At 41.0% G+C, this 14,422-nt stretch overlaps 1 protein-coding gene across 20 annotated transcripts in view; it reads left to right on the top strand.

Moving 5' to 3' along the window:
• ANK2 (ankyrin 2) overlaps positions 1-14,422 on the top strand; it is a 474,349-nt gene that overhangs the window by 360,919 nt on the left and 99,008 nt on the right. For all 20 annotated transcript variants that reach the window (XM_060246895.1, XM_060246896.1, XM_060246894.1 and 17 more), the window contains exons 10-13: positions 1,529-1,627; positions 5,892-6,089; positions 12,593-12,691; positions 12,834-12,932. In XM_060246895.1, the coding sequence (XP_060102878.1) occupies positions 1,529-1,627; positions 5,892-6,089; positions 12,593-12,691; positions 12,834-12,932 (495 nt within the window). The remainder of the gene's footprint in view (positions 1-1,528; positions 1,628-5,891; positions 6,090-12,592; positions 12,692-12,833; positions 12,933-14,422) is intronic.

Genomic DNA, 14,422 nt, shown 5'->3' with positions numbered 1-14,422 from the left:
GTGGGGCTGGGATTGAGCCAAGGGAGATTGCATCCTCGACTCCAAGCCTGCTTTGGGAGCCCGGAGGGGGTAGGGACTTTGCTGTGAGCCCTGGCAAGCCAACCAGCTCTCTTGTAGGCTGTCTGGCGGGGTAGAACTTTTGGGGTAGTCTCAGAGCTCAGTGCTTCTATTCCAGCCTGCCTATTCCTATTTGGCCAGCTGGCACAGAGAATTCCTCATCAGTTCTTTCCCAGCTCTCCCTGGTGGGTGGTAGGTGGGCCGTTTGGGCATTGGGACAGATCCACTGGTGGGGAGGCTGTGTTTGGGGTCTCCTGTAAGGTGTCTTGGGGGTAGAGCCATTCAGCTGCATGCCCAGGTGCTCTCACCAGCAGGTGGCAAGGGAACCACAAAGTGACTACTCCCCATGTGGCATCCTGGGGCTTGCCACTCTCAGTTTACCTTCCCAGCAGGTGGGCTGGAGTTGTATCGGGCAACGTATTGGTTGCCCAGCTGCTAGATCCATTCCCATGCTGCGCCAGCGTTCCTTTTGCTGTATTCAATAAGAGCAGTGGCCTATTTCCCCCCAGTTCTCTATTTGATGTCTTTGCCTTCCTACCCTTGTTCCAGCCTTTGCCCCCTCAGACTGCAATCACTTTACTCACCTTCCCTCGCTGTTTCTTGTTCTTGGAGGTCTAGACTCACCTGGAGTGCACTCTGCTCTCTAAATCATTCATTGGTTCAACTTTAGCTAACTGTCATGTTCAGTGGCTGTGAAGCCTGTGCAAGTGCTCTGGGACAGGATGTTCTTTTGCAGTGACGAGAATATTACAGATGGACAGTGCTGTCATGGCAAGTTAGCACAACAATTGCTAGCTTTTCAGCCTTAGGAAATTAAGGCTTTTCTTTTTTGTTGATTTCTTTTTATCTTTTTTCATTCTCCCTCCCCCACCTTTTAGTGTTGCCCCTACTGCTCAATGGGAACTCTTTGCCCATTGAGTTGATCTACAGCCTGTTTCAAAAGCAATCTGAAATATTGTAAGGATTTGCTGTGTGTTGTTTTGCTGTGATGGAACACAGATGCTGACTCAGTTTCCAAATCATTTACAAAGAGATATGGAGAGATGGTGCTTGTTTTTGTGCTTCATTGCTAATGACTTAATGGTTCTTTTTTTTTTTGTGCATTGATGCAGCTGTGTAGAAGCCACTGGGGAACATTTTGCTCAGCGGCAATTTCAAGGGAGTGGGTGTGGTTTGTACAAAAGTTTACCCTGCTGACTCGCTGAATTGCTTGCCAGTGTTGGTCTTTTTTGACTGGAGGTGTTCATGTGTGCAGAGACTTTGATGAGAGTTAATGGAACATGTATTTCTCTATGTATCACCACTGCTCTAGTAAAGGGTATTTTTTTTTCTTGAACATTTGTACATTACTGATTGAAAGTCTGTTGTTCTGATTACAGTTATGGTTACTGGTAGACATGCTTGAGATGTATGTCCCATACATGGAAGAATTCTATCCATGCTTAACTTCTTTTCCACTGTTTGCTTTAAGGATGGTCTGACTCCACTGCATTGTGCTGCCCGAAGTGGACATGATGAGGTTGTAGAGCTCCTCCTGGAACGAGGTGCCCCACTGCTTGCCAGAACAAAGGTATGTAATTGGTCACAATGATTTTTCAAAAAAAAAAAAAAATCAGACCAGTGTTTTAATAAAGTTACTTTTCAGTTTGCTGGATTTTGAAAGTTCTAAAGCAGTTTAACAGTACACACAAAACAAGCAAATTGAGCAAGTTAATAAAATATAATAAATGTTAAAGGCATAAAATTGGCAGGTGGAGGAGACAGTCTATTAGAAAACTCCAAAAGCAGCCTTGGAATATTTTTGTTAGCATCAACTATTACAAAAATACAAAGAGGTGAGCAAGCTTTAAAGTTTATCAGAACTTTTCATATTTTTGGATGTTAACCTGGAAATTAAAGAAAAACAAAAATGGGGGAGGAAAAAGTGCAGATGTTATTTGGTATGATGAATGGCCTAAAACTTTAGTTTGTAATACTTGGAGGAGGCAAAGAGGAATGTTATAGTTTAGGGATGTTGAACTCATTTGTTACAAGGGCCAGATCTGATATAAGTGGGACTTTATGGGGCTGGGCCATTCATGTCATGAAATGTAATGCTTGATAGCAGATATATAAACTTTATAAAGGACACAGACAAATACAATTAAAGATATATTTTTCAAAAACTTAAAATACAAACTGCTTTAAACTCTTGCGATGTTTTGTTTATTTAACAGTGTTTGATAACTGACATCTCCCAAACCTTCCTCTTCTTATAAGATGTCTGCCTAAAATGGAAAGGTGGGATGAAAGTGGGATTTGGCAATGCAATTTTTAGAATAAAACATCAAGAAAAAACCCAGGAATCACACTGGAGAAATATAAAATGTTCTGATCCTAGGAAAACATGAAATGGCTGGGCATTGCAATCTCCCCCCCCCCCCAGTTTACTCATGGGTCTCCAGTGTAATGTTCCTCTTTGGCTGTGGGTTCCCAGGTTAGAGTGCTCACTCAAGCATCTGTTATTAGGTCTTCAGCAAAGAAAAGCTGGCTCAAAGCATCAATCCTTTATTTGCAAAGGGACAACTCCAGCAAGCAGTGTCTTCAGTAGGATACAAAACTGGAAAATGAAACTAGTTGAGCCCCACTCCATTGAAATACATTGCAGCACAGACAAAGTTGCAAGGAAAATGCGGAATGGATTTTCCATTAAGGTATCTGGGGCCAGAGTGAAATGATTGTCCCTGGGAGTAGCAGAAGTGTTCTGGGATTGGAATGAGGGCCCCATAGTAGAATTCTATTCCCAGAGTGGAATTCCATTCCCAGAACGCTGCTGTTACTCCCAGGGGCTGTCATTCTACTCTGGGAGCTGTCATTCCAGAGTAGTTTGTCTAGGCACAAAGACCTTAATGGAAAATCCATTCTGCATTTTCTTTGCAAGCCCAGAAGAGTTTCCTGCTGAAACAGACAAAGACAAGACTGAGGGAGCTGGGAACTTCAGCAGTTTCCAGCTTCATAAGGTGAGGACAGGCAAGGGAGGGGGAGCCAGATTAAAGCTGCGGGTGGGCCAATTATAGTTTGTCACGTCCAAGATTGACACCGTGTTGTGCTACAGTACAGGTTGTCAGAAAACATGGATAACCCGGAATAGCTGGATCTTGTCATATCTCTGATGCTAAACAGGGTTGGCCCTGGTTATTATCTGGATCAGAGACCTCCAGTGAAATCGAGGGTTGTGACACAGAGACAGGCAATGGCAAACTACCTGTGTTACTCTCTTGCCTTGAAAATCCCACCAGAAGTCACCATAAGTATCAGCTGTGACACAAATCCCTGACGTGGTTTGCAATTTTGGAAAAGCAATAGTTTGAAATAACAGAAAGTAGAGTTATAGAATATAGTATTTATTTATTAAATTTTATACCATACCTTTAGCCATATAGAAATACTCAAAGTGGCTTGCCATATTTTTTTTAAAAAATAGTTTGTAGCCATTAAAAACTTAAAAGCACTGAATACTAAAACAAGCTTTCTGGAAAAAATGTTTTCAGTGGAAGCATTTGCAGGAGGTGCAGATTCCCAAAGACAGTCCCCTATGACCCCTAAAGACAAGTTAACTAATCTACAGATTCCCATCTTGAACGAAAGGAGTAGTGATAGAATTGATGGACAGTTCACACAAACCCATTGATGATCTTTCCAAGAGGTTTTGAGTAGGTGTTGAAGAGTATGAAGTACAAAATGAACCCTTGTAAGACCCCGCAGGTTGTCAGTCCGCACAAAAATCTCCCAGCACTTTGTATATACTATGGCTGGGATAGCCAGATAAAAATGTGTTGTCTTTTATCTGTTGATGGTTTTGGGACGATGCTGTTCAAGATCTACTGTCTGAAAAGCAGTGCTTTGAAGAGAAAATACACTTCTGTATATGTGATAGGGATGGGCACAGACCAGGAAAATGGAGGTTCATTCCAGTTCATGGTTTATCAAGTGTCACAAGCCACAAACCTTCCTGTTTACTGAACTGGTTTGTTTTGTGGGGTTCATGATGCGGTAGAAGGGCCCTCTTGTGGGCTAGAGATACCAAACTCACAGCAAGTCTCCAGCTTGACTCTCCTTTTCTACCAAAGGGAGATCACCCTCCTTTTCCTTCTGACCCTGTAATCCTTGACATCAGGGCCTCCTGGGGTTCCCTTTATTGCTCAGGCCTAATCTGCAGGCCTCTCTCTGACTGCTTCATAGGCCAGTTTCCTGAAGTTCTCTCTGCTTCTGCAAAAAGATCGCCTTCTGCTTTCTGCCCTAAACCTCATATCTCCATCTCCTCTCCTGTGCTGCCACCACTGGCTTGCACCTCTTCTCTCCCTCTTTCACATCTTCTTCCACCCAATCCAGGCTCTTTCACACTTTCCTCCATGCCCCCAGATCTCAAAAGGGCCACTTTTGATTGGTGTTTGGGAAGCTGCTGCTGGTGTTTTTGGGCTCCAGAAGTCCACCCCCACCCATTGCTTTAATGATTGATGGATTGGCACAAGTGTGTCTGTCACATGAACTGCCAACATGAACCACATGAACTGCCATAAAAAATCAAGGAGGTTCACAGGAGGTTCATTGGAGGCAAAATTGCATGATTATCAGCTGACAAACGATGAACCAGGTGATTTTCATGATGAATTTAGGTTCATGATGAGGTCTGTGCCCATCCCTAGTGTGTGATTGACAGAAGTACCCTGCAAGATGTACTCTATAAAGAGTACATAATTTGGCTCAATTGTTTCTCACTTTGTCCCATTCTGAAAGTTGAGAATACTATGAGATAGATTCAGCTAGCTTTTCAGATGCTGAAAAACGACCTCCCAAAAAGCTATGCTAAGTATCATAGGACCTGCATGTACAAGTGTTACGTTGGCTGGGGGCAGTGGTAAGGCAATGGTAACTCCTCATGATTATGATGGAACATCTGATTGGATTACACATTCGTATTCACGTTTTACTTAGGTATTGATGATCTTCCTATCCCTTTTTTGTGGTTAGAGAATGCTAAGGAGAATAATAGTATATGTATACTCACAGCAGTTTTGTATCATATGGGTTGAAGACCGTGCCACATGGACATGCTTTCCTGTTTGCATGTTTTGGATGGGATTCAGACTAAATTTTCTGGTCCTGCAATGCACTTCTGTAAAAGAATGGAACTTCCCTGCCTACACAAAATACCAGTCCTGGGGGCCAGGAGAACCTCAGGAACAGTATAAGAGGCCGATCAGGGGTCTACAGTAGGAAGGGGGGAATTGTTAGGAATTACTTTTACATTAGCAGAAAATTTAGATTGGATCCAACCTGTCACCTTTCCAGATTCAAGAGAGATTCTGCAAACTATTTTAGCTCCAACACAGCCAGAGTTTGAGGATGTTAAATTTAATTTGATATAAGTAGGATTGCCAACTTCCAGTTGGGGGCCTGAATATCTCCTGAAATTAGACCTGATCTCCAGATGACAGAAGTCAGTTCCTCTGGAGAAAACAGCAGCTTTGGAAGGTGGACTCAATGACGTTATAGCCTCTTGAGGCCCCCCTCTATAAACTCCACCCTCCCCAAGATCCATCTCTAGTCTGCAAGAATTTCCCAACCTGGAGTTGGCAACCCTAAATAACTACATTGGCAGTTTACTTGAAAGTGTCCTTGTAAATTCCAGTATGGATTTTTTCCTTCAGCAGGTCTTACAGTGTTCCTTTTCAGGGCTCTGTATGATTTTAATTGATTTTGGAATTCCTTTGCATCAATAAGTATGTGCATCTCTTTCTAAGCAGTAATTTTTTTTGGTGATTCTAACAGTTCTGTAATTGCTGTTGGTGCAGAATGGACTCTCTCCTCTTCACATGGCTGCCCAAGGTGATCACGTGGAGTGTGTCAAACACCTGCTCCAGCACAAAGCTCCTGTTGATGATGTCACGTTAGATTACCTGACTGCTCTCCATGTTGCTGCACACTGTGGCCACTATCGTGTCACCAAACTCCTCCTGGACAAGAGAGCAAATCCAAATGCTCGTGCTTTGGTAAGCATTTCTAGAACATCTGTGGGAACACAGTCTCCCCAGTTCAGCTATACCTTGTGAAAATGGGAATTCTGGCATATATGTTGTGATGATTGTGCCCATTACCTCCCCTAACATTCCTCTGTCTGTGCCACCCAACCCCAGGAGTCTGCCTGCAGTCATGAAGACTCAGGGGTAAGCATTTGGCTCTGGGACAGCTCTGCAACAAAACAGTTTTGTATTGGAAGCAGTGTGTGAAGCAAAAACAAAGAAAGCAAAAACCTCACAGTGAAGAAAGCGAAGAAGGGCAGACATTCTACTGGGCTAGCACTAGGGATAGGCATGATCCAAATTATGAATCAAAATTCATCACAAACTGGGTCCAGTTCATGGTTTGCAAACCTTAGTTCATGCCATTCCATCCACACAGAGGTTTGTGTGGTTCGTATCATCAGACATCCTGGCACTGACAGCAGGGGCTTAGAGAAGGCATTTAAAGAGACTGCCTTCTGTAAATGCCTTCTCCAAGCTGTACCACCACTGCAGCAGCTGCAGCACAACTCACAAGTGAACTGAGATAGCATTTAAGTGCCTTCTGAGTTAACTCAATGAGTTGCACCACAAAGAAGGCATTTAAATGTCTTTTCAGTTCACTCACTGTCATGCCACCACCATAGTGTAACTCACAAGTGAATTCAGGAGGAATTTAAAGGGATCCCTTTAAATGGCTTTTGCAAGTTGCACCAGATCATGAACCTCAAACCAGTTCATTAAATGGAAATGTTCATGGAGGTTTGTGGCTTGTGGTTCGTGAGACACCATTTTCATGGTATGGACAAAGTTGATGTTAATAGGCTCATGTCTCTGACATGATATAGTAGTTTATATTGTAGTAAAACTGTTACAGTCCTGGCTATTCTCAAAACTTGATTTCTATACTTTATTATTTCTATTCAATTGTTGAATTCTGTTCTTTATTTAATAATCAAGCTATGTTTATTGACTAAAAAAACCCAACAACTTGTTTTGAAGCTGTGTTAAGAATAAGGGCATCTTTTGTTTTTTTAATACCATAATACAACATATTGATCAATAGATGCTGGTAATACTTCAGTTGCTTCAGTTGTTATCTCATTACCCAAATTTTGTTTTGGTTCTGGTTCAGAAAAAAAAGTCTAATTTTAAGTTATTTCACAATTAACAAATGATATTTCATTAAAACAAGATAATACTTTGGCTCTCATTAAGTCCTAGTACTTTCCCAAGTTACCATTCTCTGAACTAGAGATAATTCCTCTGAAGTGCATTGGCTTCCCAGTGGCAAGACATAATAGGCTCAGTAACATGTGTTAGCAAAACCATGTCTCGTAATAATACAAACTTAACAGCTCAGAGCCTGTTCACAATACCACTTCAGGGGAGAAATCTGATCAGATTGGTTTCTAGTCACTTCAGTTCATGGAAAGATGGTTATGTGCATTCTCTTCCCTGCACAGCATTCACTTTGTAGTATTTCACTACAACTATTACTGTTGGCATACCAAAAGATATATCATACATGAGGTAGCAAATACACATGTTCTCACCATAGGCTGAAAGTGCTGTGTATCAGCATGGAGTGGGCAAGATTTTCTCTGTGACTGCTGTGAAAATCCAAAGTGTTTGTGTAAGCACATAAGGTCTTGGAGGACACAATACCTCTAAAAAAAAAAGATGTCCACTGCTATGTTTCATGATAACTAGGTGATTTTTCATTTTAGCAGTAATTACTCCTTGATTTGATGGTTCCTTATACCTAACCTCTAATTGAGCCAGCATGGCATAGTAATTGACATACTCCAATCTGGACAACCAGGGTTGATTCCCCAGTCTTTGAAGCCAGTCATAATTCTTTGGTCTGGTCACAATTCTTTCAGAACTTTCTCAGCCCCACCTACTTCAGAAAGTGCCTGTTATGGGGAGGGAAAAAGGAAGGTGGTTATAAGCCACTTTGAGACTTCTTAGGGTAGGGGAAAACGGGGTATAAAAACCAGCTCTTTCTTCTTCTGAACTGGTGAGGGTGAGCTGTGTTTCAAACTGAACCTCTCAAATTAGCGATTAGATAGTGGTTAGTGTTGCACCTAAGCTTCTTTGTCAAACATGAATTATTTCAAATAGGTACATGGAACAATAACTTTTTCCTGCCTTTTGTGAAGTATTACCTTTCAGCTCCTTTTACAGTGCCATCCTAAACAGAGTTATGCCTTTCTAAATAATCAACAGTGGGATTAAAAGAGATATGAAGGGTCAGGAAAAAAAGGGAAAACACATCATTGTCAGTCAAATCACCTTGGGTTGTAACTCCTGGTTTCCTCTTTGGAAACCCTGAACAACTTCCCAGATCTGTAGGTCATTAAGGTTGGCTGCACACAAGAAAACCAGACTTTGAACAAATGTATAAAGGTTTATTAAATTTTTGAAATAATTGACTATGCTGTACAGACTCTATATCTTAGCAACAAGAAAGCAAAGTATTAGATGGCAAATCTCTTGCCGCATAAAATCCAAGCAATAGAATAAAGGCATTCTATATGTTGCAGTCCATCATGATAAAGCATAACATATCTAAGCATACTAACATGGTGTTAGTATAACTCTCTGTGGCCTATACCTATATTATAGCTTTCTGCCCTGTGGCATCAGGTGATTTCTTGGATCCAATCAACTTCTCAGAAACTTTCCAGATAATGTTGGCATCTTCTCCCATGCAGTTGTACAACTGAGCATAGGTTCTCATGATTTGGCCCAATTACTACATTCCTGTGTCCAGCCTTGAAAGAGATAATGATGGTAGTTGCATAACATTGAAATAATGAACACTTGTGAGCAGAAGACCTTCTAATAGTCATGTTAATCCTTGAGATTAGGCTGCTTAGCCTCATAATAGCCCCCGCCCATTTTTTTCCAAAGCCTAAAATGAAAAAATAAGGATGTTGCAAATAATTCATGTAGATTTAACTCTCATACATAGAAGGTTCAATTATAATATTGTTAGTGGTGATAGGTACTGTGTTTGACTATATAGTTAAGCAACCAACACTGTAAGTACTTGAAGGTTGCAGCAGCGGTTGTTCATGGAGTGAGTTGCAGGGAAGAACTCAGCCTATACCCCTGAGCACCACTGGTGGTCAGGGAGGCAGAGCTCTTACTGACAAGTGGTAGCAACAAAGCTGCCAGGGTCACAGCTTGCAATATTGTGGCTATCAGAACCTGGGACCAGCGAGTGGTGTCATCATACCTGGGACCAGCAAGTGGTAAAACCATACTGGTTTCTGCTGACTGTTCAGTAGCTGTAGTCACCCCCCAATAGCAACTGGCAGAGCACCCCTTCTGCTTCAGCATCTCTAAGTGGTAGGGTCTGTGATATTCACTGTGATCCATCCTATAAGCTCTCCATGATAGCAGTGCTAACCTCCAATTGAGACTACTGTTCTTCTGGAATTCAAGTTTCCCTGGAGGAAATGGCCGCTTTGGAGTCCTGACTATATGGCATCATTTCCTTGCCGAGCTTCTCCCTGTCACTGCCCCCACATCTCCAAGAGTTTCCCAGACTAGAGCTTGCAGCACTACTTCAGGGTTGGAGAACACACTGTTCTTAAGTACCTGGCCCAAACTAGGAGTAGAAAGGCCTTTATGCAACTCAGCTTCCAATGCCTTTTATTCTTCCTTGCCTCAAATTTGCCCAGCTTCTGTATAAGGTACAGTATGTTCGAAAATATCTATACATTAAATTTCTATATGAAAGAATTCAATGGTTTGTTTCAGTTCATCCAAATCAGCCTACCTGAAGGACCGTCTCTCCCCACATGTTCCCCAGAGAGTACTGAGATCGGGAACTCAAAACCTCCTGATTATCCCCGGGCCAAAAGAAGCCCGTTTAAAATCTACCAGGGACCGGGCCTTTTCTGTTATGGCCCCTTCCTGGTGGAACCAACTGCCGGAAGAGGTGAGGGCCCTGCGGGACCTTGCTCAGTTCTGCAGGGCCTGTAAGACAACCCTCTTCCAGCTGGCCTATGACTAACTGGCACAAGAAACTAAGTGTGGTTTTACTAGACTTCTGCTGTCTTTAATGTTTTAAATGTTTTAACTATTTTAACGGTTTAAATGTTTAAACCCTATTTATGTTAGATTCTATGTTGTAAGCCGCCCTGAGCCACTCGTTGGGAAGGGCGGGATATAAATAATAAAATAAAATAAAATAAATAAATAAATGTTGTTTTTTGGAGCTCAATAGGACAGATCAAATTCAGAAGCTTTTTAGACAAAGGGTATTGTGTCCCCTGCCTTTTTTCTGACAGTCAGGAGCCAAAATGATTGATTAGAGAAATCAAGTCGAGTCGTGCTAGTATTTTCTAACATATATGATTTACTGAGACAGAGAAGACATAAATAAATAAAAATAAATGATTTAATTGGTCCTAGGTCTGAGCTAATTAATTTGCAGTTTTATTTTCCACTGTGAGATTGGCTTTAAATAGATGTGAACTGTTTCTAAATGGGTGGTTATCATCTGTTTCAGTTATATTTTGTTGATTCTAAGAGCTTTCCCGTGAAATCAGTTTAACATTCAGTGAATGTCTGTTGCTAAAATGCTGCATTCTTCTAGATAATCACAAATTCTAAGGAAAATGCATTTTCTTACTCAAATAGCAAAGTCATTTATATTTTAAATGTTTTATAGAGTATGTCTTTCTGAATGTTGGTTATTTTTATAATATGATGAAACATTGATCTTCATCTATCCCTGAAACACTTTGTGAATGTTATTAGATAACATTTGCAGTGTTTTTAAAAAATAATATTATATTAAGTCAATGTAATATATTTTCAGATACCTTGAAATGCCTATGCTTACTTTTCTAGAAGTTGGTGTTTATAAGTCTTTACGTTTATGAATGAAATCTCTTACTATTTAGCTGAACAGTGGTATCTTCACATGATATGCTTCCATCTCTGATTCCATTTATTGCAGGGATGGGGAGCCTTTTTTTCTGCCAAGGGCCTTTTGGATATTTATAGAATCATTCGCAGGCCATTCAAAATTGTCAACTTAAAAAACAGTGCTCCGCTGAGGGAGAACGATTCAGGCCGGCAAAATTAATGCAAATAATTGTTTTTCTATTTGAAGTTACATGGGGAGAGCCTAATTCAGTACGCACACATGCACACACACACCCTGGCCTGACACCCTAGGCAAATGCCTAGGTCCAGGGATATTAGACCACATCCCCTAACATTAGCATATTAGGCCACACCATCTGAGATAATCACGCGCAAACTGAACTGGTGGGAGCTGGCTCCCACCCCTGCCACCCCTCCCTCCCTTCAGCTGCTTCCAGCAGACCTTTAAAGGCACCAACATACCCCAGCAGCAATCCTTCACAATGCCCACAAGAGAGAGAGTGAGGGAGAGAGAAAGAGGTTTGGCCCAGCAATCCCCAAGGGCCAGACCAAGTGATCTCGAGGGCCGTTTATGGACCTTGGGCCTGACATTCCCTACCCCTGATCTGTTATATTAGTTCTCTCACATTGTTCAGGTTGCCTGATGACTTCAGTAGGATAAAGTACTAGATTAGTAGGGATATTATCATTTATACTTACCTTGTGTTTTTTAGAAGTAGAAAGTAAAATTGGGCTTTATATAAAGAAAATGTACATTTCCGATCAAGAATAAGTAAAAAAGTAATCCAACTGCTTGTTGCAAAATGTCCTTAACACGCATGCTCAGTAGCTCAGAAGCCATTTGAGTGAGGTACAGTCCTGTGCTGCAGGTAGTGCTTCTCCCATGCCCTGTGAGGTCAGCTCCTCCACCATAGTTGTATTTAGGGATGTGTAATTTTTTCAAAATGGTATTTTTCAGTTTGAATCTATTGGAGAAAAATTTCAGGATTGCCAAAAAAATTCTAGATCCCAATGCCAGTACAGTATTTGGATCTGGGATTTTTCAGAAATCTTGATTTTTTTTTTCTGTGGTGTGTGTGTGTCCAATAGACTCAAGAAGAAGAAAAAGATTTTCAGAGCCAGAGGGTTGATTTCTCAAAAAACCTGGATACCTTTGGGATTCTGAAATACATCTGGAAAATACTGATAGGGTTTTTTGGGGGAATATTTTTATGTTGGGTAGATCTGAATACACGCCTCTAGTTTTGTTAGTCAATTGCACCCTTGTGATATAGGATTTCAACACACTGAAGAGTTTTGGCTGCTACTGAGCATTTGATTGAAGGGCACCTCAGTTACTTATGATACTGCTATTTTCATGTGAATGCTGCGTGTCCTGTGCACATGTATAAAACTCACTGGAAATATTTGTCTGCCCTTCAGCAGCCTGTGTTCTGTGTTGGGCTAAGGCGTTAGACAAACAGCCAAGAGCGTGCTGTTTTTCATTATGTCAAGACTTGCTGCTACTAAAGGAAATTAGTAATCTAACACTGTTTAGCCACTGTGGTTGCATGCTGTATCTAACACAATTGTCTTTTGCACAGAATGGTTTTACTCCACTGCACATTGCTTGCAAGAAAAATCGCATTAAAGTCATGGAACTACTTGTGAAATACGGGGCTTCAATCCAAGCTATAACAGAGGTAGAAACATTTCCTGAAGTATTCCCTCCCCACACTATTTCCTCCTCTTAAATCCTCACTCTCATTATATATAAATGAGAAAGCCCTCCCCCCCCCCCCCAGCAATCTGCAGAGGAGTAAAATTGCTGTTGCTTTATTTCAGTCGGGCCTCACACCAATACATGTGGCTGCATTTATGGGCCATTTGAACATAGTTCTCCTTCTGCTGCAGAATGGAGCCTCTCCAGATGTCACTAACATTGTGAGTATGGCTTGAATTTGAGTAATCATTATGAGTTGCCATGACGCTTAAGCAAAGGTCACATTTTATAGTGTTATTATATAAATTTGCCTTATAACGCAGTCTTCTGACTAAATAATTAGGTATAAAATAAAAATAATATATACGACTCTTTTTAAAAGAGGAAAACATGTTTTAAATACTATTTTAAAATCCTAAGTAGTGTCTTGTTCTTTGAATTGATAAAAATGAGACCTTTGCAAGGTACTGGCAAGCCTTATTTTCCGTGGAAATAAGTTCTTGTGCGCCTCAGTGTTGTGGGATATAGTTGCAATAAACAGAAGAGATAGATTTGAGTCCAGTGGGACCTCAGAGACCAACACAATTTTGGAGGTATGAACTTTTGAAAGTCAAAGCTTCCTTCTTCAGATACATGACAAAGGGAGCTCATATCCCAAAAATCTTGTTGGTCTCCAAATTGCTACTGCATTAAAATCTAGCACTTCTACCGCACATCAGCATGGCTACCCTCTGAAATTACCATAAACAGTTTTCAAAGAAAACACAAGAAAATGTGTGGGCATTTAAAAGGACAATGATCAGTCACTTGTATTTTTATTGTGCCCTTACTTCAAGGAGCTGAAGGTAGCGCATACAGTTCTCTCCTCATTATATGCTCGCTACAGCCTGTGAGGTTGGTTCTTCTGAAAGAGGGTGTTTGAGCCAAGGTCCCTCAGTGAGTTCATACCTTGAATAAAACTTTGTTGATCTTAAAGGTGCCACTGGACTCAGACTTCATTCTTCAACGATATACAACAGTTTATTGTATGTGGCCAGGGGTGGCCAATGGTAGCTCTCCAGATGTTTTTTGCCTACAACTCTCATCATCCCCAGTCATTGGCCATGCTGGCTGGGGCTGATGGGAGTTGTAGGCAAAAAACATCTGGAGAGCTACTGTTGGCCACCCCGGTATATACACATATCTTAATATATCTGCAGAGTAGTATCAATAGTGGTTAGAGTATCAGACTAGAATCTGCAAAACACAGGTTCAAATCCCTGCTCTGTGATGGGTGACTTTGGGCCAGTCACACACATTCAGCCTAACGTACCTCACAGGGTTGTTGTGGAGATAAAATGGAGGAGAGGAGAACAATGTCAGCTGCTTTGTGTCCTCATGGAGGACAAAAGGAGGGATATAAAATGAAGTAAATAAATTCAGCAAACAAACATTCAGCAAATTAAATGCTAGTCCAGAAAAACATACACAGAAATAAAATATTAGTCTTTAAGTCACTATAAGATCTGTTTGTTTTTACTGCTAAAGACTGACACAACTACTCATCAATAATTTGCCACTCTGAAAATTTAACTAACAAAGTTATGTCTGGATAAATAACAAAGAGAAAGCATAACAGTGAAATTAACTGTTCAGTTAGTTAGACTTTTATAAGACTTCAACAATGTCACAGGGGAGTATAAAGAAGAACTAAATGAAACTGCACGCAAAG

Source organism: Heteronotia binoei, chromosome 9 (assembly GCF_032191835.1).
Source record: "Heteronotia binoei isolate CCM8104 ecotype False Entrance Well chromosome 9, APGP_CSIRO_Hbin_v1, whole genome shotgun sequence".
NCBI lineage: Eukaryota > Metazoa > Chordata > Lepidosauria > Squamata > Gekkonidae > Heteronotia > Heteronotia binoei.
Note: the sequence above shows the minus strand (reverse complement) of the source record. Positions and strands in the feature narration are given on the sequence as shown.